At 45.6% G+C, this 26178-nt stretch overlaps 1 protein-coding gene across 9 annotated transcripts in view; it reads right to left on the bottom strand.

Annotated features, from left to right (window-relative positions):
• The window catches only part of PTPN13 (protein tyrosine phosphatase non-receptor type 13), a 285427-nt gene that overhangs the window by 8547 nt on the left and 250702 nt on the right, over nucleotides 1-26178 (bottom strand). For all 9 annotated transcript variants that reach the window (XM_075605884.1, XM_075605865.1, XM_075605874.1 and 6 more), the window contains 5 exons: nucleotides 20180-20277; nucleotides 7486-7634; nucleotides 6008-6098; nucleotides 3834-4171; nucleotides 1041-1256 (listed from right to left, as the gene is read on the bottom strand). In XM_075605884.1, the coding sequence (XP_075461999.1) occupies nucleotides 1041-1256; nucleotides 3834-4171; nucleotides 6008-6098; nucleotides 7486-7634; nucleotides 20180-20277 (892 nt within the window). The remainder of the gene's footprint in view (nucleotides 1-1040; nucleotides 1257-3833; nucleotides 4172-6007; nucleotides 6099-7485; nucleotides 7635-20179; nucleotides 20278-26178) is intronic.

Here is a 26178-nt window from a genome sequence, read left to right as displayed (position 1 = left end):
TTGCGTGGAGGACTTTCATTGATCATTCAGAGGATGAAAGCTATCGGGTGAATCGTTCGGAGATTTCCTGTTGGACTGCCGACGTGATACGAGACGGTGCCTGCCTCGGTGGTGATTTTTATCACAAACTGCTTGTTTTTTACATCTACTTTGTGAGTGTTTTTAATCCCTCCTCCATCCCCCCCTTATATTAAATGTACAATAATACACTATGGGGCGTGAGCTCTGTCTTCTTTTTGTTCTTTTAGATCCCTTATTGGAATTGGTTATTACAATTGAGAGCAGCCGTAGACCCCTGGATTCTGTACATTGTTCTGTTCTACTTATCAGGACTCATTCTAGGGTTTGGACATTTACACTGGGACTTTTTATTATTTAATCATATTATGTGTGTGCATGAATATTTCTAATTCATGCATTAGAGTGTATAATCTAGTTTGTTAGTAATTTTATTTATTTATTAATCACTTATTATAGGATTGTTTGTATTTTTTTTATTGCACTTGGTGGAACCATATTATTTTTTACTAGTTTCATAAGTGGCGCTACTTTATATATATTTTTTTCTTTGCAAATATATATATATATATATATATATATATATATATAAAAAAACAATGCCTTTCATTTGACCTTTTATTTGATAGTTCTTTTAAAATCATTAAAATAGCAGTTAATGTCCCGTCTGAAAATGGACACGCTATTACACCCAGTTATAAATCAAGAAAATAAAAACTTATCTAACACTTAAAGGTCCAAACTACTGTACGTGATGTAAAGTGAGAGCTCATTGTAATATGTGCAGCAATATTTAATAAATTAAACCCTGGGCAAAAAAAAAAAAAAGAAGCTGCTATAAGTAGTAGAACAAAATGCATATGATCGATCCTATAACAAGTTTAGCACAAATAATAGTTACTTGAAATGATACTGCCTCATTCTGTGGCTTGTGTATGATACTTCTCAGATTTATATCACATCCTATGAGTTATTAAGTGCGATGTCTACATTATTTGTTATATTAGTAATTTGGTACTCACCTCTAGATCATTGCTCATTAAGCTCAGCATTACATCTATACATATAAGTGTGCCTGAACGCCCAATGCCTGCACTGCAGTGTGTGATGATGGGCCCTGACTTGTAGATGTGCCTCATATAGGAGATAAAAGTGAGCAGCTGGTTCGGTTCAGTGGGAGTGTCATGGTCTGGCCAGGCAGTGAAGTTCAGGTGGGCAATGTGTCGGACTTCACCGGCCTAGAGACGGGAGGACATACGTGGAGTTTATTAACGGAGCAATGAAAAAGAATAGGATGTAAATACTGTACACGTGATGAAACAAACGAGCACACAAACCCCCGAGGTTAGTGATTTACAATTTCAACATTCTCTCTCTCAATATCTAACATTTAATTTCTTGGCGGAGGGGAAGATATTTGTCAGTTAAGTGTTTTCTTTACCCTTAGGACTCTCTCCTTATCAGAGAGTCAATAATGACAAATTGACGGGTCGAGAATTAGGAGCACTGTAATGAATATGGCAGAAATTAAGTATTTTAATCAATCTGGCACACAAGAGGTTAATGTTGGTTACAAATTATCTTAGAACTACAAGAATTGTTTTTATGGCCTGTTCAACCCCTGACAAGGCTTACTTTTATGCGCTGATCTAAGGATAAAGGATATCTGGTTTTGTAAGTGGGGGAATTGAAATATGGCTTCCCTGACACTAGAATAAACAGAACCCTTTAAATGTACCTTGAAATGCATTCTTTTGGGGATTCTGCAGAGTATCAGGGGAAGTGGCTAAGAAGGTATTCCAAAAAGAGCAGATTTATTAAATATGAAGATCAGTGGTGTAACTAGACATGTGCGGGCCCCCGGGCAAAAAATAAAATAAATCGGGGCCTCCTCATTGTGCTCTCTTTCTTTGCGCGCGCGCGCTCTCTCTGCGCGCGCTCTCTTTGTGCGCTCTCTCTCTCTCTCTTTGTGCACGCTCTATTTGCTCTCTCTCTTTTCCCTCTCTCTCTCTCGTGTCTTTCTTTTCCCTCTTGTACTTCATTTTCTCTTTGTCTCTCCCTTCCTGTATCCTTTCCCTATCATGTCTGTTTTTACCCCTGTGATTTAACACTTCCCTCCCTCTCACCTTTCCCAGCCTGTCTCTCAGGCTGCACTACTTGAGGCCCTGCCCCCTGACCCGCCAACCTACGGAGGCTCTGCAGAGGAAGGCATTTCCCTCTGTCCTTCCTACTGCATCTCAGGGCCCTGCCCCCTGTCACAGGCCCCGCCCACCTACGGAGGAAGGGATTTCCCTCTATGCTGCCTGCTCGCTGCAGGGAATTAATGTGTGGGCAGGGAGCCGGACCGCCGACAGTGGGGAGAGCGGGTCCCCGGGCTATAGCTATACCCCTGATGAAGATATCACGAGGCTGACACCTATTCACAAGAATAACAAATAGATATTTGTAACCGTTGCAATTACACAAATCACATTATACTAAAAAACAGGGTTTGCCATGTATAATCTGTGATATCTGTTTCTCCTTTAAAAACAGACGTTAGGCGGTCCTATTTTATATCCAGGAGAGTATCTTAAGTACACAGGCGCAACAGTGAAGTCATATATATTAAGGCAAACTTTAAATGTCAAGAACAGGTTTTTTTCTTTTAAGTTGCAAAACTGTCATAAGTGATTGATGAAAGGGGTGAGCTCCCCTATGTTGTTCACAATAAATGGAATTTAGAATATAAAGTCCTACTTTTTAATTATGAGTTAGATCTCAATTAAGGGAATGTCCATGCTGGAACACGTAAAATCTCAATTTCCACTGAAGATCCTTTGGGAAATAATCTGCTCAATATTAGACAATAACGGTTAGATTCTTTGTTTATTCTTATTATTTTGATGAAACTGTCTGCATTTATTAGAACTGTACTAAATGTTCTTGTAATATTTTTTTTATGTAACCTAAGCACTGTATTTTTTAACATTATAGAGTAATTTAATTTTTTGAACAGATTTTTGTGTGTTATGTCCTTAGTGTTTCTTAATAAACAGAGACCAAAGGCTCTGTTCGTGCATCTTTAAATACCTTTGGTTGTGGCAGTGGGATAAATATATATATTGTAACTGACAAAACGTAAATATTAACTCATTTGAAGTACCTTGCAAAGGAGAAAGGTGGGGCAGGGAGTTGGCTGTGTGTATTACCCTTGGTGGCATATGTATGTCACATGCTCACAAGTGTGCTGTTTGTGACAGATGGTATTTTGGGACGAATGAGGGAAGATATTATTAATTTGAGGGACCTTTGCATAGCTGAAAGTGAATCAGGTGGATGGCTGTGTATATTAACCTTTGTCCCATATACAGGTCTTAGTGCTCACATATGTGCCGTACGTGACAAGCACCGAGAGGAAATCAAATATCCAGATGTAACCCCTTAAACATGTATTTTCCATTATTACAATGACCCTCTTTTTACTTTGTAATGCGTTCAGTCCCCTCTGGCGGAAAAGGGCTTCAGCTGTGCAAAGTCTTAGTACCGTTTAATGATTTTGGACTAAACTAAACAGAAAGAATAAAATGTTGTTGGTACATTGTCTGACGCAGCCAGATGCACCTCACTTGTTTTACAAGATATGTCAAATTATGACGATTTAAGACAATATAAAATCTATTTTTTTGCATGTTTGTAGAAGCAAATGCACTTTTCCATAGACAACTTTTACGATGCGTGCATTCCTTTAGAACACGACTCGTGTATTCCCTTCGTACCCTTAATTACGACCCTCAAGCATTGCAAAATGAATCCACACAGGTGCGTTTTCTTACCTGAACATCTTCTAACTCTAAGACCCTTAAGATGAAGCTCTCCAGCTGCTGTGTTTTCACAAGGGTAAGCTGAAGTTGATCACATATCCTTAGGGGTCTGCCTGGTGCATCCGGCCAGTAGCGCTGACATTTTATCTTCCCTCCTTCAGCTTCCTGGGTCATCATGGCAATCACAGTGGAATTCTGCTCCCATACCATCTGCCAGAAGTCTGACACTGTACTGGGAAGAGGTCCCTGGCAGGCAATATAAACACATTCCTCATTGCCAACTGGCATCTTGATAAAACTGCCATTGATATAGCCCTCTTCTGCTCCAAGGGGTACTCTCGTGGCATCATCTGAAGTAGCACAAACCAAAAATAAATGAGGTCATTCATTGACTTAGTGTCTGCAACAAGGAGCTGAGAATAGTTATTGGTCTACTTGATAACCGCAATAGTTACTGGCATTCTCCAATAAGCAGCTCATGTGTTTTCTACTGCAAAGAAAAAACACTGGGTGCCTGAAACTTTAACCCCCGGAATAAAGTTCAACGGGACACATAAATCTGCTTCAAAGGGACCATTTGCCTCATTAGCATATAAAATGTAACACGTAATAGGGATTTCTATTTCTCTATAGTGTTTTCAGTGTGAGACGATGGTGCTTTCTGCTTTGCCTTAACAACTGTAGGCATTACCACGAAATGACCCCAATTCAAAGGATAATGATCTCAAAGTTGTAACTGATTCGACGTTTAAGGTTGGGGCCTTGGTGCTGCAGAACGTGCAGATGCTGAGCGATCAGACTGCCTTAAGGCAGTGATTGTGTCCATGCGGCGTGCGGGCGGAAGCGGACATTGCGCAAGAAATCAGTTGAAACTGATTTCTTGGCGTGACAGGCCAGTCACATGAGAGTTTCGCCCAATGAGATCAAAGCATCACCGTGACGCCCCAGGCACGCCCCCCACGGCCCATCCACCATGGCCAGCGAAAGCACCCGCTTAACGCGGGTCACTTCCCAACCTCCGCGCGGGTGAAGGCACCATGGCCTAAGAATTAAATCAGGGAATTAAATCAGAAGAACAAACAATTGAGAGATGTACTGTAGCCCCTTATTTCTTAAGCAGCGCTCACCCAAAGGACACCTTCTGGCACCAGAAGACACCCTATATGAGGTGTCTTATGGCATAGTACCACCTAGTAAATATGGGCCATAATGTTTAAACACTATGGACACTGCAAAAACAGTCTGTTTTAAGTCATTTTGTATCAAAATGTTAAAGTAACATGTATTGTAAAGGTGTAAGCAGGGTTGCAGACCTGTTTGTAGACACTCGAATGTGCTCACAGGTGGTATTTGTATTTGCTGTACATCATACACAGTGTTCGACAAACCTATACATTTGCTCGCCCCGGGCGAGTGGATTTAACCCCTGGGCGAGTAAATATTGGCCCAAGCAGCACACGTTTGGTACTATGTGGCGAGTAGATTTTTTGGTGATTTGTCAACCACTGATCATACAGTATGGCTTCAAAACACAAAAAGCTCCTTTGCACACTTTCGATTATACAATAAAAATGAGACACACTGAGCAATTTTACTGACCAGACACACGTGCAAGCGGAATCATAGACACACTTTTCCAAAACTCACCAAACATTGTTGGTGACGCGCATTTAATAGCATAGTTTCTAACTTGAAAAGTGAGTCTGTGTTTTCTTTTATGTGAGTGAGGTGTCATCCATCAAATCTGGGAGGAAAATAAGGACTGATAGGGGCTGAATCTAAAACTGGATACTTGCCGGCTTCTTTGGCTTTTGTGCCCAACTAGAAATACTGATTTTGTCGAGCACTAGCAGATGAGCCAGTAATGCATCAGCAGCAGTTGATATGCTGAATTGGAGTTACTGAGTAGGTTTTTTTGGAAAATCCTATTGGCGGCCACAATTAAGACTTCTAGAAAAAAAAATGTTTCTGCACAAATATTTCTCCAAAATAGAAAGGCAATAGTGAAACTAACAATGAAGCGCCCAATCGCTATGAAAATCAGAGGAGAAATAGAAGTGTTAAAAAATGAAAATAAAAAAACAAAGCGTTTGGACTAGCTAAGTACAGTAGTACTGCAGATGTATATTCAACCATCATGTGCTGGAGCATGTAGGGTAATATAAATGAGTTTCCCAATGACTTACATGGAAGTATATTCTTGTACCGGTTTTTCTTTCTGTTCTCTTTAATTTGTCCAATAAGACACTCGTCCACGGGCTTTAATTCCTGAAGGTTCTGCAGAGATTACAGAACACATGTCAAATGCTAAGACAGAGTTTAGCTGCAATTTAATACTTGAACATTTTAAAATGAAAACTAGGACACTATGGTAACATAGTTCACAACAATATGTATGCTATGTGGCCTACGTGTGACCATAAAACTTGAACTATATTCTGAATAAATGAGTACTGCTAAGAGTATAGAAAAGAAAAGCAATTAATAACAATATCATAATGTATTCTGAAGTGCTCACAATAATAAGTTATAAAAATCGTTTTTTTTTCCTCCATAAAAGCTATGGAAAATATCTCTAACCTTTGTGAGTTTCCCTTATCTACAGATGTAGCCAGACTTAGGGGCTTATGCAGAGAGGAACGTTAAGGTAAAATTCGCCAGGTTAGAGGCAAAAATGTCCGCATTTAGGTAGGTAGTGGCGAGAACTTGGCGGGCCAATTTAAATTCGCCAGACGTGTGGCGAGAAGCGTGATCTCGCCAATGCGGAAACACGCACGATTCCAGTAGCTCCGATGCGCATGTACGCGCCAATCGGAGCTACTAAATGGCGCGTTCAGTGGAAATTTTGCCCGCCAACAAAAGTTGGCTGTATTGTGGGCAAATACCGCGCGGCTTTGAATGGCGAGTTTCACGCCAAGTGAAACTCGCCTACTTAGCTATTTCATGAACACCGCTACCGGAGTACCCTGCATAGCACTACAATAAATTCCAAACCTGCGGCGAATTTAAGCAGTACCTCTCTGCATAAGCCCCTTAATGTCTTGTCCCTGGAGTTGCAGGAAGAGAAGCGAAACGCGGTGGCACCAGGGACAGTTAAAGCTGCGGTTGCCAAATGGGACCGCCTCCCCAAATAGAAAATTCTCACTGGATCTTGTGGCTTCCCCCTGTACTGGGACTGGCTACACCTGTACATAAAGTCAGTGACAAACGTTGACAGATACTTTGGGTCATAATTACTATGGCACCTAATTTAAGCCTAGAATTTACTAAGCTACGTTAAATCAGGGAACAAACAGTAAAATTACATTAAACAGGGATGGGCATTACGTTTCCGGAGTTAACATAGTATCCATAAATCTAATTTCTATGCAATAACAACATCTGGACTACATTAGCATAGGCTTAACATTCCGTTATTGTAGCACAGTTTTGTGTTATCATCCAATAAAATGATGTGAAGTATGACTTCATGTTACTCTGATCTAGATCCCAAAATAAATATTTTGCTGGAGTCGAGAACGAGATGAGAGGAAATGGAAACATATTCTGCTTCTGGTCCCCCAAAAAACGAATGCTAGCCATCTTCCACCGCAGCATTCCCAACATGGAATGTTATCTAAAGAAAACCTTGTTTCTAGAGCGTACTTCCAGGAGATGTTCTTACCTCAAACTCCTTTGAAGGGACGTCTTGATCAAGCATGTCGCGAATCAGACGTATAACCAGCTGTAAGTTGGATCCTGAATACCTGCCTGATGGCACTACTCTGACAAGTGGGAGGGAGGAGAGCTCTTCATTTGTCACTCTGAAGCAATCTGGCAGAAGACAAACATCAATTTCTTACAGCGTTGCCGATTAACGTATATTGCGTAAACAATGAGCCTTCTGATTGGCTGGCAGAATACAACAGGAGTGTGATTATGAAAACATAGTACATTCCAGTACATTTTTCCCATCATAAAGACGCTGTACTTGAGGCACGTTAATATCTAGAAATATGTCGCTTTGAATGCTGTACACAGACGACACCTGAAACAGTGTTTTCCAGCCCCAGGGCAGAAACAATCTTTGATCAATACAAATAAATGAATCTCAGGGGCCACATCTTTCTTGATTTCTTCACATATTAAAACTATAGCAAAGCAAATAAAATAGATGATATATATTTCTCATGAAAATGTGTATCTTGAGATATAAAATGTATTTTTAGGTTAAAGAGTTTTTGCAAGTATAGCTACTGTAAGACTTCAATAAAATAGCATTTTGTCCCCTGCAAGTTGCAAGAGTGATCATTTGAATGAAAAGGCACATCAATTCAAATTAATCAGTGAGGGCCACACAGTAAATATTAGGACACTAATGCAAAATATTTTGTTCCCAATGGAATCTTTCTGAGAGGTATAAATTAGTTCATACGTTGAGCAATTAGTAAAAACAATTATTTGGTACCAAACCATCGATAGCATGCTATTGCTATGCAATTTTCAGTGACCATGCAATAGTATACTGTGTAAGGAAAACTAATCCACCCCAATCACGGCCTAAAGTTCTCCTCACTAGAACATTTAGAAACTTTAACCTACAACAGTTTCTGGCTGACCTTACCAACTGCCCATGGCACAGAATCGACTTAATTCCCGACCCTGATTCTGCGCTCGACAATTTCCAATCTGAGTTCTTAAACCTCTGTGATACCCATGCTTGACTACGCAGAATAAGAGTACGGGGGCCCACCTAGCGTGGGTTACAACTGACCTTATAGCACTCTACCAGTTCAGGGATGCCTTGTGGAAAAGCTACAAAGTAACTGGCACTACCAAGGATCTCAATCACTACAGATGCCTGCGGAACATGTGCACAAGGCAAATAAGACATGCAAAAGCACAACATTACTCTGACAATATTCGCCAGAATACATCAATCCCAGCTAACTTCTGGAAGTTTATCAACAATATATTCCAGCCTTCTAACCATCAACAACCAAGTAATATCCCTAAGGAGGATATAACTCTGACAAACCCCACTGACATTGTAAATGCATTCAATGATTACTTTGTGGGGTGTGCTACTTATTAGCTTATTAGCGACACGCAACCCAAACCACAAACATGAATCTCATTCTGTGAGTACCCCTATAGCCCCATCCGAGGCTGCCCACAATTTTCAATTTGTCCCAGTATCCAAAGAGGAGATTACACAAGCGCTCCTCAAATTAAAACTAAACAGCCAATGTGGACCTGACTTACTGCAATTTAAGTTCCTAAGACTTGGTGCCCCAAACCAATTGTTTCCATAGTCAACTCTATTCTGTTTGCAGGCCATATCCTCAAGACCTGGAAAACTGCCAGAGTTGTCCCAATCTTCAAAAGTGGGGACAAAAACACTATCTCAAACTAAAGGCCAATCTCTCTTCTCCCAATACTATCCAGTCATGGAAAAATGTGTTCACTCCCAATTAAGCGATTACTATACCAAGACAAATTTCCCTAGCCAATTCCAACCTGGCTTTTGCCCCAAACACTCCATGGTAACTACCCTGCTAAAAGTTTGCAATGAGATCCAGTGTGGAATGGAACGGGGACAACTCACTGGTGCATTATTCCTAGATTTTGCAAAGGATTTTGATACTGTTGATCATGTTACGTTGCTTAACAAATTCCAGTGCTCTGTAATAGGGAAGCATGCTTTAAACTGGTTTCATTCCTACCTATCAGGTAGATCCCAACATGTGTCCATCTCAGGCTCTAACTCCAACCCCTTGGAAATCACCTGTGGTGTCCCGCAAGGCTCTGTTCTGGGGCCCCTACTCAGTGTTCATCAATGATCTTCCTACAACTTGTAAGGGAGCTTCAATACACATGTATGCAGATGACACAATCCTATATGCACACAGCCCTAGCCTCTCCGACCTTGAACACATACTTCAATCTGACTTTTTGAGACTTGAAAATTGGATTTCCCAAAACAAACTGTTTTAAACACTGACAAGACTTAACAATGGTATTTGGGACCAAGGCTCAATTTATAAAGCTTCCAACGACTGAGCTCCAGATCAGAAGCAATGCTAACACAACCCTAACTCCTGTTACTAGTTTTAAATTCTTGTGCATATGGTTTGATTCCCATTTAACATTCGGGATGCACATTGACACCCTGACATCCAAAACCTATGCCAAACTACTGTAGGTGTACTTTACAGGAACAAATCCTCCCTAAGGCCGCGGGCATGGTCAGCGCTTAGGCGCTGACCTGCACTCACGCTTGGCAGTGAGCCCATGCAGCCGCAATGAGGGCGGCTTTAGCAGGGGCTCGCGCACGCGGAAGTGTAGCCGACAATTTTTTTCTAGTTTAAGCACTCACGGGAGCGCAGGGCCGGTCACGTGAGCGGTTCGCCCAATGAGGGCGAACCAGCTCCGTGACGTCACTGGCACACCCCCGACACGCCCCCGGACGGCGTACGAACTAAGGCCAGGGAAAGCACCCGCTTTCCTCAGCCTCCGCGCGGCTTAAGTCTCTATGGACTCAGCCCAAGTCTGCTGTCAGAAAGTGTATCGCACAGCAGATGCCAATGCCAATCATCGACTATGGGGACAGTATATGGCTCGGTACCCCAAACACACCTTAGCAAACTTGACACCCTCTACAATTCAATATGCCGTTTTGTTCTCCAATGCAACTACAACACACTGCGAAATGCTCAAAGAACTAGATTGGTCATCACTTGAGTCTAGGCGCAAAGTTCATCTTTCCTGTCTTGCCTTCAAATACTTTCTGGGCAAGCTACCCGTCTATCTGAACAAACTCCTCACCCCTACCACATGCAGCACTTATCATCCAACTCTTGGCATACATCCAAGAGTTCTCAAGGAGTTAAGCTCAGTAATAGCAAAACCATTATATTTAATATTCAAGGACTCCATTTCCACAGGCTCAGTACCACAAGATTGGCGTAAAGCAGATGTGGTGCCTATATTTAAAAAGGGAGCTAGATCACAACCGGGAAATTACAGACCTGTAATAGTAGGGGAACTATTCAATAGTAGGGGAACTACTTGAAGGTTTAATACGGGATAATATTCAGGAATACCTAATGGAAAACAAAATTATTAGTAATAGTCAGCATGGATTTATGAAGGATAGATCTTGCCAAACTAGCATTATTTGTTTCTTTGAGGAGGTAAGTAGGAATTTAGACCAGGGTAATGCAGTTGATGTGGTCTACTTAGATTTTGCAAAGGCTTTTGCTACGGTTTCACACAAGACGTTGGTGTACAAAATAAAGAAAGTTGGACTCAGTAATAATATATGCACCTGGATTGAAAACTGGTTAAAGGACAGACAACAGAGGGTTGTCATAAATGGAACTTTTTCAGGTTCGGCTAAAGTCGTGACTGAAGTACCTCAGGGATCGGTACTAGGAGCCCTGCTTTTTAACTTGTTTATTAATGACCTTGAGGTTGGGATCGAGAGCAAAGTCTCCATCTTTGCTGATGATACTAAATTATGTAAGGTAATAGAATCAGAGCAGGATGTAATTTCTCTTCAGAAGGACTTGGAGAGACTGGAAACGTGGGCAGGTAAATGGCAGATGAGGTTTAATACAGATAAATGTAAGGTTATGCATTTGGGATACAAGAATAAAAAGGCGACTTACAAATTAAATGGAGATATATTGGGGGAATCCTTGATGGAGAAGGATTTAGGAGTGCTTGTAGACAGCAGGCTTAGCAATAGTGCCCAATGTCATGCAGTAGCTGCAAAGGCAAACAAGATCTTATCTTGCATCAAACGGGCAATGGATGGAAGGGAAGTAAACATAAGTATGCCCCTTTACAAAGCATTAGTAAGACCACACCTTGAATATGGAGTACAATTTTGGGCACCAATCCTAAGAAAAGACATTATGGAACTAGAGAGAGTGCAGAGAAGAGCCACCAAATTAATAAAGGGGATGGACATTCTAACTTATAAGGAGAGGCTAGCTAAATTAGATTTATTTACATTAGAAAAGAGGCGTCTAAGAAGGGATATGATAACTATATACAAATATATTATGGGACAATACAAGGAGCTTTCAAAAGAACTATTCATCCCACGGGCAGTACAAAGGACTCGGGGCCATCCCTTAAGGTTGGAGGAAAGGAAATTTCACCAGCAACAAAGGAAAGGGTTCTTTACAGTAAGGGCAGTTAAAATGTGGAATTCATTACCCATGGAGACTGTGATGGCAGATACAATAGATTTGTTCAAAAAAAGGTTGGACATCTTTTTAGATGGGAAAGGTATACAGGGATATCTACTATATATTTGTGAAATCACTGTATGTCTGCGTCCCAAGGGTCAATCGCATTGGACCTTGGGCCTGTCACTCCTGCTCAGGCCATGCCCGCCCCCGCACACCTCTCATTGGCCTGCGTCCCACCCCTCACTGACTGTCATTGGCCTGCGTCCAATGCCCGCCCCCGCACACCTCTCATTGGCCTGCGTCCCACCCCTCACTGACTCTCATTGGCCTGCGTCCAATGCCCGCCCCCGCACACCTCTCATTGGCTTGCGTCCCACCCCTCACTGACTCTCATTGGCCTGCGTCCAATGCCCGCCCCCGCACACCTCTCATTGGCCTGCGTCCAACACCAATGCCCTAATACTTCCACACTGTCCCACCCCTCACGCTTTGCTTTTGCAACACCTAATCCTCTAATCCTCAACCTGCTCTGGGGCCACGCTTCACAGCTATCAAAACCTTCACGTCTGCTACCACAGACTGCCGAATCAGGTACAGCAGTGTTTCCCAAACTGTGCGCCGCGGCGCCCTGGTGCGCCGCGGCTTGGCTAGAGGGGCGCCGCGATCAGGGCCGCCAGCAGCGGGAAACAAGGGCTGCTAGCTCATTTAAAAAAAAAAAAAAAAAACCTCTGAGGGGAAGCAGAGGAGCGGTCACGTGACCGCTCCCATCCAATGGGGCTGCAGCCTGCCCGGCATTGCAACTGCAGAGCCACCAGACAGCACCAAGGTGTGTGTGTGTGTGTGTGTGTGTGTGTGTGTGTGTGTGTGTGTGTGTGTGTGTGAGAGAGAAAAACGGGCTGCAGGGTGTGTGTGAAAAACGGGCTGCAGGGTGTGTGTGTGTTGTGTGTGTGTGTGTGTGAAAAACGGGCTGCAGGGTGTGTGTGTGTTGTGTGTGTGTGTGTGTGTGTGTGTGTGTGAAAAACGGGCTGCAGGGTGTGTGTGTTGTGTGTGTGTGTGTGTGTGTGTGTGTGTGTGTGTGTGTGTGTGTGTGTGTGTGTGTGAAAAACGGGCTGCAGGGTGTGTGTGTGTTGTGTGTGTGTGTGAAAAACGGGCTGCGGTGTGTGTGTGTGTGTATATATGTGTGGTGTGTGTGTATATATGTGTGGTGTGTGTGTGTGTATATATGTATATATATATATATATATATATATGTGTGTGTGTGTATATATGTATGTGTGGTGTATATGGATGTGTGTGATGTGTGTGTGGTGTGTGCGTGTGAATATATTTATCAAAGTTGCACAATGTTAATTAATAATTTATTCTCACATGTCTTTTTTTTTTTCATTTTTAAATATCATATAATACACACACACACACACACACACACAGAGCTACCAAGTGACAAACACACACAGTGATACCCGCCTACCAAGCGCGCTTGCTGTCTCCTCTGCCAGGACAGCGAAAAGCTCCTGGTAGAGCGAGCGGCAGCAAGCAAGAGCGAGCAGCAGCACCTAAGCGCTTACTATGTCCCAGGCCAGAGGAACTATAGCAGCGCTGATTACAGATGCAGGGGCTTTGTGCATCTGTTCAGCCCGGCTCAGCAACGCTGAGAGAGGGAGGCCCGGCGCGCACGCTGGAGGAGCAGCACCGGGAGACTGAGAGAGAGAGTGAGGTCAGAGAGAGAGTGATGTCAGAGAGAGAGAGAGAGTGATGTCAGAGAGAGAGAGAGAGTGAGGTCAGAGAGAGAGAGAGTGAGGTCAGAGAGAGAGAGTGAGGTCAGAGAGAGAGAGAGAGAGAGGTCAGAGAGAGAGAGAGAGAGAGGTCAGAGAGAGAGAGTGAGGTCAGAGAGAGTGAGGTCAGAGAGAGAGAGAGTGAGGTCAGAGAGAGAGAGAGTGAGGTCAGAGAGAGAGAGTGAGGTCAGAGAGAGTGTGAGGTCAGAGAGAGTGTGAGGTCAGAGAGAGTGTGAGGTCAGAGAGAGAGAGAGTGAGGTCAGAGAGAGAGAGAGTGAGGTCAGAGAGAGAGAGAGTGAGGTCAGAGAGAGAGTGAGGTCAGAGAGAGTGAGGTCAGAGAGAGTGAGAGTGTGTGATAGAGACACCAACTGCGCACTGCAACTGTTAGGTATGTATATACACCTTTGTTTTTACTTTGGGCGCCGCGTAAAAATCCTGATCGCCTTGGGGAGCCTTGAAAAAATTCTGATTGCCTTGGGGAGCCTTGAACCGAAAAAGTTTGGGAACCACTGAGGTACAGAATCTACACACAACGCACAAACACAGCACACACACACATTCACACAACACCAAACACTGCAGACTGCCTCTTCAAACCCCCCCTCCCCTCCACGCCACACATCTCCCTCCCGCAACTGGACCGCGAGGCCGCGGCCTCCACTCACACACCATGGCAACGATGTCCCTCCCCCTATCCCGCTACCTCACACAGTGTAGCTCCCGCGAACCGCACAGCACGCCACATCTCCTGCACCTCACACAGCTCCCTACCGCAACCAGACCGCGAGGCCCCCTACCCCGCTACACCATGCCACCAATGTCCCTCCCCCTATCCCGCTACCTCACACAGTGTAGCTCCCGCGGACCGCACAGCACGCCTCACATCTCCTGCACCTCACACATCTCCCTCCGCAACCGGACCGCGAGGCCCCCTACCCCGCTACACCATGCCACCAATGTCCCTCCCCCTATCCCGCTACCTCACACAGTGTAGCTCCCGCGAACCGCACAGCACGCCTCACATCTCCTGCACCTCACACATCTCCCTACCGCAACCGGACCGCGAGGCCCCCTACCCCGCTACACCATGCCACCAATGTCCCTCCCCCTATCCCGCTACCTCACACAGTGTAGCTCCCGCGAACCGCACAGCACGCCTCACATCTCCTGCACCTCACACATCTCCCTACCGCAACCGGACCGCGAGGCCCCCTACCCCGCTACACCATGCCACCAATGTCCCTCCCCCTATCCCGCTACCTCACACAGTGTAGCTCCCGCGGACCGCACAGCACGCCTCACATCTCCTGCACCTCACACATCTCCCTACCGCAACCGGACCGCGAGGCCGCGGCCTACACTCACACACCATGGCAACGATGTCCCTCCCCCTATCCCGCTACCTCACACAGTGTAGCTCCCGCGGACCGCACAGCACGCCTCATCTCCTGCACCTGACACAGCTCCCTACCGCAACCGGACCGCGAGGCCGCGGCCTACACTCACACACCATGGCAACGATGTCCCTCCCCCTATCCCGCTACCTCACACAGTGTAGCTCCCGCGGACCGCACAGCACGCCTCATCTCCTGCACCTGACACAGCTCCCTACCGCAACCGGACCGCGAGGCCGCGGCCTACACTCACACACCATGCCACCAATGTTCCTCCCCCTATCCCGCTACCTCACACAGTGTATGACAACACCTACCACTGGAAATCAGATGTTCGTTGAAATAAAATTTGTTTTCCTAACTATTTTACTGTCTGTATAATGTACACAACACTCACCCACACAAAACCCCCTCATACACACACACACACACACGCAAACATCCTGTCATTCTATGCCACACACTACACTCAAAAACATGCCATTTTTAACATGTGTATGACCAACAACACGCACTCACACACGTCACACACACAACATGCCTCATACACACACGCCATCACACACCAGCAACACACACACATGCTCTCACACACACCACACACCATGCCACCGATGTCACTCCCGCTATCCCGCTACCTCACACACTCTACCTCCCGCGGAACAACCAGCACGCCTGACATCTCCTGCACCTCACACATCTCCCTCCGCAACCGGACCGCGACGCCGCGGACTACAGTCAAACAGCATGCCACCAATGTCACTCCCGCTACCTCACACACTGTATGACAACACCTACCACTGAAACTCAGCTGTTCCTTACAATAAAATATGTTTTCCTAACAATTTCACTGTCTGTATAATCTACTATATATTTCTGAAAGCACTGTATGTCTGCGTCCCTAGCGGCAATCTCATTGGTCCCTTGGCCCGCCCGCCCCCGCACACCTCTCATTGGGCTCACACACTCACACCACCCCCTTGGCCCGCCCCCCACACCTCTCATTGGGCTCACACACTCACACCACCCCCTTGGCCCGCCCCCCACACCTCTCATTGGCCTGAGGCGGAGTGACGGGCCAAAGGTCCAAAAAAAAAAAAAAACACACACATATATATCTCTGTCCTCTCCCCCCCCCATCACACTCACCTCCCCCCCTCCCCGGTGCTCACCTCCCTCCCGCTCCACTCCCTCCCCGGCGGGGGGACACGCGCCCACCTAAGACGCGCCCGGAAGCCGCTCCACTCCCGCACTCACCTCCCTCCCGCTCTTACCTCCCGCACTCACCTCCCGCTCCACTCCCTCTACACTCCACTCCCTCCCGCTACACACCACTCCCTCCCGCTCCACTCCCGCACTCACCTCCCTTCCACTCACCTCCCTCCCGCTACACACCACTCCCTCCCGCTACACACCACTCCCTCCCGCTCCATTCCCTCCCCGGCGGGGGAACAGGCAGCCTGCCACGCGGCGCCTAAGATGGCGGACCCCCTTCCTCCCTCGCGCTCCATTCCCTCCCGCTCCACTCCCTCCCCCGCTCCACTCACGTCCCTCCCGCTCCATTCCCTCGCGCTCCATTCCCTCCCGCTCCACTCACCTCCCTCCCGCTCCACTCCGTCCCCGGCGGGGGAACAGGCTGCCACGCGGCACGTAAGATGGCGGACCCCCTTCCTCCCTCGCGGCGCCGAGTAAGAAGATGGCGGCGGCCGGAAGTACAGGTAGGTGTCGCTCCCCCACTTCCCCCCCACCTGTGGCGCCGCACGAAACTGAGAAAGGGCGCATCACGGGTGTGTGTGTGTGTGTGTGTGTGTGTGTGTCACTGCCCCCCCTCCTGTCCACTGCCCCCCCTCCTGTCCACTGCCCCCCCCTCCTGTCCACTGCCCCCCCTCCTGTCCACAGCCCCCCCCCCTCCTGTCCACAGCCCCCCCCTCATGTCCACAGCCCCCCCCCTCCTGTCCACAGCCCCCCCCTCCTGTCCACAGCCCCCCCCTCCTGTCCACTGCCCCCCCCCTCCTGTCCACTGCCCCCCCCTCTCCTGTCCACTGCCCCCCCCTCTCCTGTCCACTGCCCCCCTCTCCTGTCCACTGCCCCCCCCTCTCCTGTCCACTGCCCCCCCCTCTCCTGTCCACTGCCCCCCCTCTCCTGTCCACTGCCCCCCCCCTCTCCTGTCCACTGCCCCCCTCCTGTCCACTGCCCCCCTCCTGTCCACTGCCCCCCCCCTCCTGTCCACTGTCCTCCCTCCTGTCCACTGTCCTCCCTCCTCCCTCCTGTCCACTGCCCCCCCCTCCTGTCCACTGCCCCCCCTGTCCACTGCCCCCCCCTGTCCACTGCCCCCCCCTCCTGTCCACTGCCCCCCCTCCTGTCCACTGCCCCCCCCTCCTGTCCACTGCCCCCCCCTGTCCACTGCCCCCCCCCTCCTGTCCACTGCCCCCCCCTCCTGTCCACTGCCCCCCCCCCCTTCCCACCCCCCCTTCCCACCGCCTCCCCCCCTTCCCACCGCCTCCCCCCCCTTCCCCCCCCTTCCCACCGCCTCCCCCCCCCTTCCCACCGCCTCCCCCCCCCTTCCACCCCTTCCCCCCCTTCCCACCGCCTCCCCCCCCTTCCCACCCCCTTCCCACCGCCTCCCCACCCTTCCCACCCCCTTCCCACCGCCTCCCCACCCTTCCCACCCCCCTCCCACCGCCACCCCCCCTTCCCACCGCCCCCCCTCCTTCCCACCGCCCCCCCTCCTTCCCACCCCCTCCCCCTTCCCACCGCTTCCCACCACCTCCCCCCTCCCCACCACCTCCCCCCCTTCCCACCCCCTCCGCTCCCCTCCCCTCCACCCCCCTCCCCTCCACCCCTTTCCCCTCCCTTCCCCTCCCACACTTCCACCCCTTCCCCCCCTCCTCTAACCCTTCCCCCCCTCCTCTAACCCTTCCCCCCCTCCTCTAACCCTTCCCCCCCCTCCTCTAACCCTTCCCCCCCCTCCTCTAACCCTTCCCCCCCCTCCTCTAACCCTCCCCCCCCCTCCTCTAACCCTTCCCCCCCCCTCCTCTAACCCTTCCCCCCCCCTCCTCTAACCCTTCCCCCCTCCTCCACCCCTTGCCCCCCTCCTCCACCCCTTGCCCCCTTCCTCCACCCCCTCCTCCCCTTCCCGCCGCCCTTCGCCTTCCTGCCCGCCTTACCGCCTCTCCACCCCCGCCTCTGCCTTTCACCCGCCCTTACTCCGGCCGCCTCTGCCTTTCACCCACCGCCTCACAGCCGCTGCATGCACTCAACAGACACCCGCCACACTCGACACATACCTGCCGCCACACACACCTGCTGCCTCCCGCCCCTACGCACCGACATCACTGACCCACCGCCTCACACCCTAGCAGGACCCCCACTCACACACAGCACTCACAACCCACGCGCCACCCGCCGCCTCACACCCTAGCAGGACCCCCACGCACAGACAGCACTCACAACCCACGCGCCACCCGCCGCCTCACACCCTAGCAGGACCCCCACTCACAGACAGCACTCACAACCCACGCGCCACCTGCCGCCTCACACCCTAGCAGGACACACGCCTCACATTTTTACATCACTTATGGCACCAAAATATACATTGTACTGTGGTGTGGTTACAATAAACCATTTTTATACAACATCGTATTACATTTTCTTCCATCTTTCTTTTCAATATTATTATCCAACCTTTACAACAAACAGTCACCTATTGTTCCACAATTTATAAATAATACTACCTATTACGCATTTACATCCCGGGCAACGCCGGGTCTCTCAGCTAGTACCAAATAAGTATACATGGGAAGGATGTTGATCCAGGGATTAATCCGATTGCCAATTCTTGGAGTCAGGAAGGAATTAATTTTTCCCCTTAATGGGGTTTTTTGTTTGCCTTCCTCTGGATCAATAAGTATAGATATAGGATAAAGTATCTGTTGTCTAAATTTAGTATAGGTTGAACTTGATGGACGGAAGTATTTTTTCAACCTCATCTACTATGTAACTATGTAATCTGAGATCAGACTCCAAAAGACTATTCATGGCCCCAAGGTTCAGCAAAGTATCCGGCCGCTCCTCCTTCTCTTACCGTGAACCCCAAAACTGGATCAATCTATCGGAGACTCTCACACCTGCCACCAGTTTAAGTTTTTTCAAAACTAAAGCTGTCTCACATTTTAATCTGGTCTGTAACTGTTACATATGCCTATAATATATATTGTCTCTACCTGTGCATGCTGTGTCTTGTATATAATATACCCTGTTCCCTTATGTAACTGTATTTGTAACCATGCATTATTTGTCATCTTAACTCTATGCCCAGGACATACTTGAAAACGAGAGCTAACTATCACTGTATTACTTCCTGGTAAAATATTTTATAAATAAATAATAAATAAATGCAATTCATATGTAATATACTAAAAAGTATAGATAACGTCTACACATAAAATGATGGACAGATACAATAGATTTTCATTATGAGAAGAAATGCAGACAGGATATGGGGCTTTTACTTATTGATTTACATGAATGGCCCATCTCCACAAAATGGTTCAAAGCTTCAGCACGCCTACAGTATATATACTCTAGTGGGCAATATTTGCTAAGTGGTACTAAGCGCTAAGCTCTTACCACTCACTCATTGAAGGTTTGGCACCTTTTAGTAAAATCTGGGGTTAAATTGTGTTTTGAGATTTAAAACTTGGATTGCTAATTTCTGTATCTATCAGCCTCCTTACATTCAAAAAACAATTATTTCTTGCATTCCTTGAAACTACTTAAATTAGTTGATGGTGAAATTCTCCCTCAAGGTGACCCATACATAATAATAAATTAGGGCTCCATGCACATGTAATGGCAATGTCATGTCTTGAATGTTACAAAATAGGTTGTAGTGAACAAAATGTTAATTTGCCCTGTCCCCGTTACCCAGTGCATCACGACATATACCTACAATTTTACTGTACAGTTTGAGCCATTTAGAAAGGGATCTTAATCCAGTCTTTTACCTGAGAGATCTTTGGTTAATGACTCCATTGGTAAATCGCTGCTTCCCCAGATGATCTCATCTTCATCTTGTTTAACCGTGTGGGGTTTTGTCGGTAATCTGACAAAAATAAATAAATGTAGTTGATAAATGGAGGTGCGCTTAGAGACGTGGGAGTCACCCTGCTCAACGCCTGAAAGGAGGGCAATGATGTATATTGTATGGAAATATATGGAGGCCCAACCAGTGCACAGAGGGTGGGGCTAGCAGGGAATAATGTGATATGTTTAACTGGAAAGAGATAGAATCCCTATGTGCAGCACTAAAGAACACTCATCAAAATAAGATCAAACTTTATTAGCTAATCAATAAGACATTTTCGTTTGGGGTTCAAATGACGACGCAAATAATAGAAAATATAAAAACAATTAAAAACGGAGGTAGGCGTGTAAGCGTGGGGACACTACCTTTGATATATTCCATGAGTATAGTACGTTTAATTATATATACTTTAATTCACATGTGGATAATATAGGGGCGACCCCTGGTGGAAAACTATATAATTGAAGCAATCTATTTAGCTTCTATATACTGTAGTATTTGTTAATGACCAGAATAATATCTTTGAGCTATGCAGAGCGAGGTGGGACAGATAAGACCTGTGTAGGAACATTTAACAACGGATTATCAGTATTTGATGATCCCAAAATAGTGGGCAGGTTCCTATAATAGGAGCCCCCCACCACCATACAGGTATAGTGTTACCTGCTTGGTTGGGTAGTAGGAATTTATAATTGACAAAAGGTGCCTCAGTGTGATAAAGAAGAGAGTATTGGGCACCGGAAAAGCCCCTGTAATTGATACTCTGTCATGTATCCACTTAGGCTAAGGAGAACAGTACTCAATTTAGTTCATTAGATCTGTTTAATACTGAAATGTCCCCCAAATAGTTGGTGGGTTCCTGTGAGTAGAGACCCCCCACCACCAAGCAGATATAGATTGTATCTGTTTGGCTGAGCTATGACTCCACAGGTTATATTAAATGCTTAGTACTGTACTTAGGGGATCTGTTACAAGAGTCCTGTCTTCATGATTCCTCTTGCTGGAGCTCAGTTAGGCTCTTTAGTGGCTAGAGTAACGATGCAAAGTACTGTGTCAGAGCGCTATTGCTGCCCATGAATGCAGTCTCCTAAACGCTCTGACTTCCACCGCCCACGCCTCTCCGATGAGTCATCGTCACCCGGATGTGACGTCAGACGTACTCGACGTACGTTTCACCTGCTTGGCTTCATCTGGGGCACCTGTCCACTATTTTGGGATCATCAAATACTGATAAGACCTGCGTAGGAACATTTAATAACGGATTATCTGTCCCACCTCATTCTGCATAGCTCAAAGATATTATTCTGGTCATTAACAAATACTACAGTATATAAAAGCTGAAATAGATTGCTACAATTATATCGGTTTCCACCAGGGGTCGCCTCCATATTATCCACATGTAAATTAAAGAATATATAATTAAACTTACTATACTCGTGGAATATATCAAAGGTAGTGTCCCCACACATACCTCCATTTTGAATTGTTTTTATATTTTCTGTTGTTTGAACCCCAACCTAATTTCTTATTGATTAACTAATAAGATTTGATCTTATTCTAATAAGGGTGTTCTCTAGTGCAGCCCGTAGGGATTCTATCTCTTTCCAGTTAAAAAAAAAAATGCATACAAATGATCTCCAAGGACATTGGTAAATACAATATGGCGTCTCTCTGGGTAACTACCAAAACATAATTCCTCCCATCAGTAGGATATTTACACACATTGCTTTTTGTTACACACACACAAATTAAAAATACAAATCCTGTTTGATTCTTGCCACATCCAATTCAATAATTGTCACCTGTGTAAGTTTTCAATGGATATGAATGGATGTACTGATTCAATTTGATACATATTAGCAAGTCTATTGCTTCAAAAAGAGGCAAATCTGGAGCCAAAAAAACAGCACACACACACCAATATTGGGGGTGTTTTACAGCTTTGAAATGGAAAAGTGACCTCCGACAAGATCTGGTGACGCACAATCCTCAAGAGTGAAACCTGAAGGGATTATAAGGTCATCGTACAATGACGGTGTGTAAAAAATAGCCCAGTTAATATGTTTTAATATATTACATTTCTGATGCAGATGCTTTTTATGTACTAATGTTTTAAAATGGTATAAGGCTTTGAGTTACACATAGAAGGATCAGAAAAGTAAATGATTTAAAGCATTCATAAGTTAAAAATAGAAAATAGCATTTATTTACTTGAACAGTGGATTCATGCACCAAAGAATGATCTGAGAATTCTATTGGCGAGCTGAACTTCCCCCTTGGTTGTATCAGCCAAGAGAAACAGAGAGACTCCTACTGTATGGATGACCACAGCTATGTTGAGGGCACGTCTGCTCCCTCACAGCACTGATATGCGTTACAAGCATCTGAATAACATTCAGGTCGTCATTCCAGCAACTTTACACACTAGGGCTTAGGATCAAGACAAAGTGATGTTGAGGAGAAGAAATGTAGGTGTGTCTTGGAGTTACTCCCTGCCGACTTGCCAGTTTTCTAATGTGAACATTATTAATATTATTACTATCTTGTCCATACAGTATAAGAAGCTGTCCTATTTTTGAATATTATTGTGCTTAAATCCTAGGATAAGGTCAATAGTTTGGAACATGTAGTACACAGCTCCAAGGGTGTTTTACCACTGAAAATTTACTGAAAGCTCTAAGTAGAATTTATGATCCACAATGTCCATATTCCATACAGTTTTACATCAATTTTAAATCACTTGTATTAGCAAGAGAAGTGTATCTATGTAGCATTCAGGGGCGTAGCTTTAGCCCGGGCAAAGCCCTGGGGTCCGCACTCTTGGGGGGCCCGCTCTCTCCCCTCCACCCATCGGTGGCACATTGCGGGGCCTGAAATGGAGCCGTGGGTGGACGGGGCCTGGGGGCGTGGCCCTGAGATGGAGCAGGAAGGAAGCACAGAGGGAAATCCCTTCCTCCGTAGGTGGGCGGGGCCTGGGTCAGGGGGTGTGGCCCTGCGATGCAGTAGGGAGGGCAGAGGAGAAATTCCTTCCTCTGCAGAGCCTCTGTAGGTGGGCGGGGCCTAGGTCAGAGGGCGGGGCCTCAAGTAATGCAGCCTGAGAGACAGGCTGGGAAAGGTGTGGGAGGGGAAGGGTTATCACAGGGGTAAAAACAGAAATGAAAAGGGAAGAAGACAGAAAAGGGGAGACACAAAGAGAAAATGAAGTACAAGAGAGAAATGCATAAGAGGGAAAAGAAAGACGAGAGAGAGCAAAGAGAGAGAGCGAGAGAGCAGAGAGTGCAAAGAGAGAGAGAGAGCAGAGAGAGCGTTAGAAAAGAGAGACAGCAGAGAAGAGAGAGAGAGCAGAGAGCAAAGAGAGCAAGCAGAGAGCGAGCAGACAGAGAGCAAAGAGAGAAAGAGAGCAAAGAGAGCGAGAGACATGAGGGGGAGAAAAGAGAGAGAGAGACATGAGGGGGCCCTGATTTTTTTTTTTGCCTGAGGGCCCGCACATGTCTAGCTACGCCACTGGTAGCATTACAAAAATCTGACATTGGAGTTATGTGCACATAATGTCACGGAAAATATTTTCTACACTTACATTTTATCATAGATTTTAAATCACCTGGTTTATGTGGTATTTATTTGTTTGTTTAATACATGCATTACAGGTGGTCATTTTTAATAGTTGCCAGGCTAAATAATGATCCTACAGACTGGAAACAATCTACTTTATAGTTAGACCTCATGGTATATACAGTATATTACGTTTTATGTAACTCATAAAGGGGATTCACGAAGCTCAGATAATGGGTACAGCAGGGCAATGGCAGTTAATGCTGATCAAGCTCCGATACTAATTATCAGAGATTAGTGAATCCCGCCATAGACCCCTTATTCCTAGCCTAATAAATTAAATTAAATGTCTCAGGGCACCCACACAAACGCAGAGGAAAACATACCGTTCTATCACAAGTTTACATTCTGTTTTTTAGTCTTCATACAGGCAAAGTGATGACCCATCTATTACACACCAACATTAGTGACTTCCATGAATCACATTCACACGGTATCTTCTTCACATATAACAGGTAGGTGGCATTAACCCTATTAAGCTATGATACAAGTAGTCAAGAGAATTGTCTGCATAAAAGGAAGGCGAATTTGACACTCAAACTTTTTTTATTTAACTATCCTACAAAGAGACAGTGTAAAGTAGAAAAAAGAAAATGATGGTGAGACAAAGTGTTACAAAGAAAGTAATATATTACTCTTCCTCCTGTGTTTATCATTTCCCAGCCCTTAGAATTCTATAACCATGTGTCACTGCCACATCAGTCAGCAAGACTTGCTTGTGAAACATACAAAATTGCATGCATGCTAAATGCAGTTCTTGAGAGTACTTTGAAATGATCCGCAAAAGCTGCCCACATCTGGACTGAAACACATAAAGAGGTATTTATGTATAATGATACTGATTTCCACAAGAACTATTAACTGAACATATGCTAGGGGGTTAAACACCTCACAAGTAAGATTCCATCCCTACTAAGCTTAAGGTGGGGTACATGTTTGGCTCCTAACAAACTGAACCAGATATAAGAAATGGTTTCTCATCTTGATGCAACTGTCCTCCAAAAACCAGTGCAATGTGTCGAGACGCACTTGCTCCAAAAGTGAAGTAATACATAGTCCACTTAGGCTTTATCGGATACTGTAAGACTGTAAATGGCAATGAAACCTAACAACAACTTACCCACTAGCCAAGAATACATTTTTCAGGACTAAGACATGTGAAAGTGTGCTGCCAAGACACCGATGAATGCCAGTTCAATGATTACATAAAGACCAATTGTGACACCACATCAGCATGGTGAGATGTGCTTTGGTGGTTACATTATCAATGGAACATTAGTCAATACAATGGGGCACCTGGCTATTAGAATCAGAACAGTCCCTCAGGGCCAGAAGAGTGACATCACAATGGCACAATGTGGTAAGAAAGTTGTAGAAGCACTAACGGCGGGAAACAAAATAACCACACGTTATTTAAGGGGTCGCACTCGATAAGCGTTAGGTTATTTGCTTTCATTCATAGGTGTTATGATTAACCTGATGTTAATTTAAGTTACCATTAGGTTAAATAGCCTAACACAGCTTAGTGCATCTGGCCCTTACAATGTTTACGTAAAACAAAGAACAGACCCTGCGCTCCTTCCAATTTGGGCTAAAATATACTAGTGACATGTTTACATTTTGAGCCTAAGTCTGTGTGACAAAGGAGCCATTTGGTTGCATCTTTTTATCAAAACATGATTCAAGCCTGCAAACCTCGTCAAGGTAGACTTCGTTTAGCAGATAACTACAATGCATATATGTCATTTCTAATTGTCCTGTGGACTAAACTTTCCGAAATATGGTTAAGTGCCCTGAAGGGGTTAAATAAATGAAGCACATGCTTATTTGTGATTCAGTGCAATTAAAAGCTGGCCAAAGCCAGTATCAGAGTTCTCTTATAATTAAGGTAAACTGTGGGTGCAGAAATACCCTAGTGTGAAATACTAAAACTTACACATATCTCTTCTTTCTGTCAGCTACAGACACTCACCTGCTCTTCAGTGGAGGCTGATGTACAGACTGACAATGAGATGTATTATACCTTTATCCTAATTGGAGAATTGGTAGGGGCTCTGTCCTGCAGGGAGGAGCTATAGACCGCCAGGGAATAGCTTAGTAAAACAAAAATCTGGCGAGCCAAAACCTACCCATATGATGCAATGTATCAGTAACACTATAATTAAATGTACTTATGGAGTATGCAGCATGGAAAAGAATTGGCCTAACATGTATGGAAGACTGTACATATTACCTACGCTCCAACCTTTGTTTATATATATATATATACACTGGCGACACACTTTATTCGAGCTTGGCTAGTCCCAC

Source organism: Ascaphus truei, chromosome 1, assembly GCF_040206685.1.
Source record: "Ascaphus truei isolate aAscTru1 chromosome 1, aAscTru1.hap1, whole genome shotgun sequence".
In the NCBI taxonomy this organism is placed as follows: domain Eukaryota; kingdom Metazoa; phylum Chordata; class Amphibia; order Anura; family Ascaphidae; genus Ascaphus; species Ascaphus truei.
This window is presented reverse-complemented; position numbering and strand designations above follow the sequence as displayed.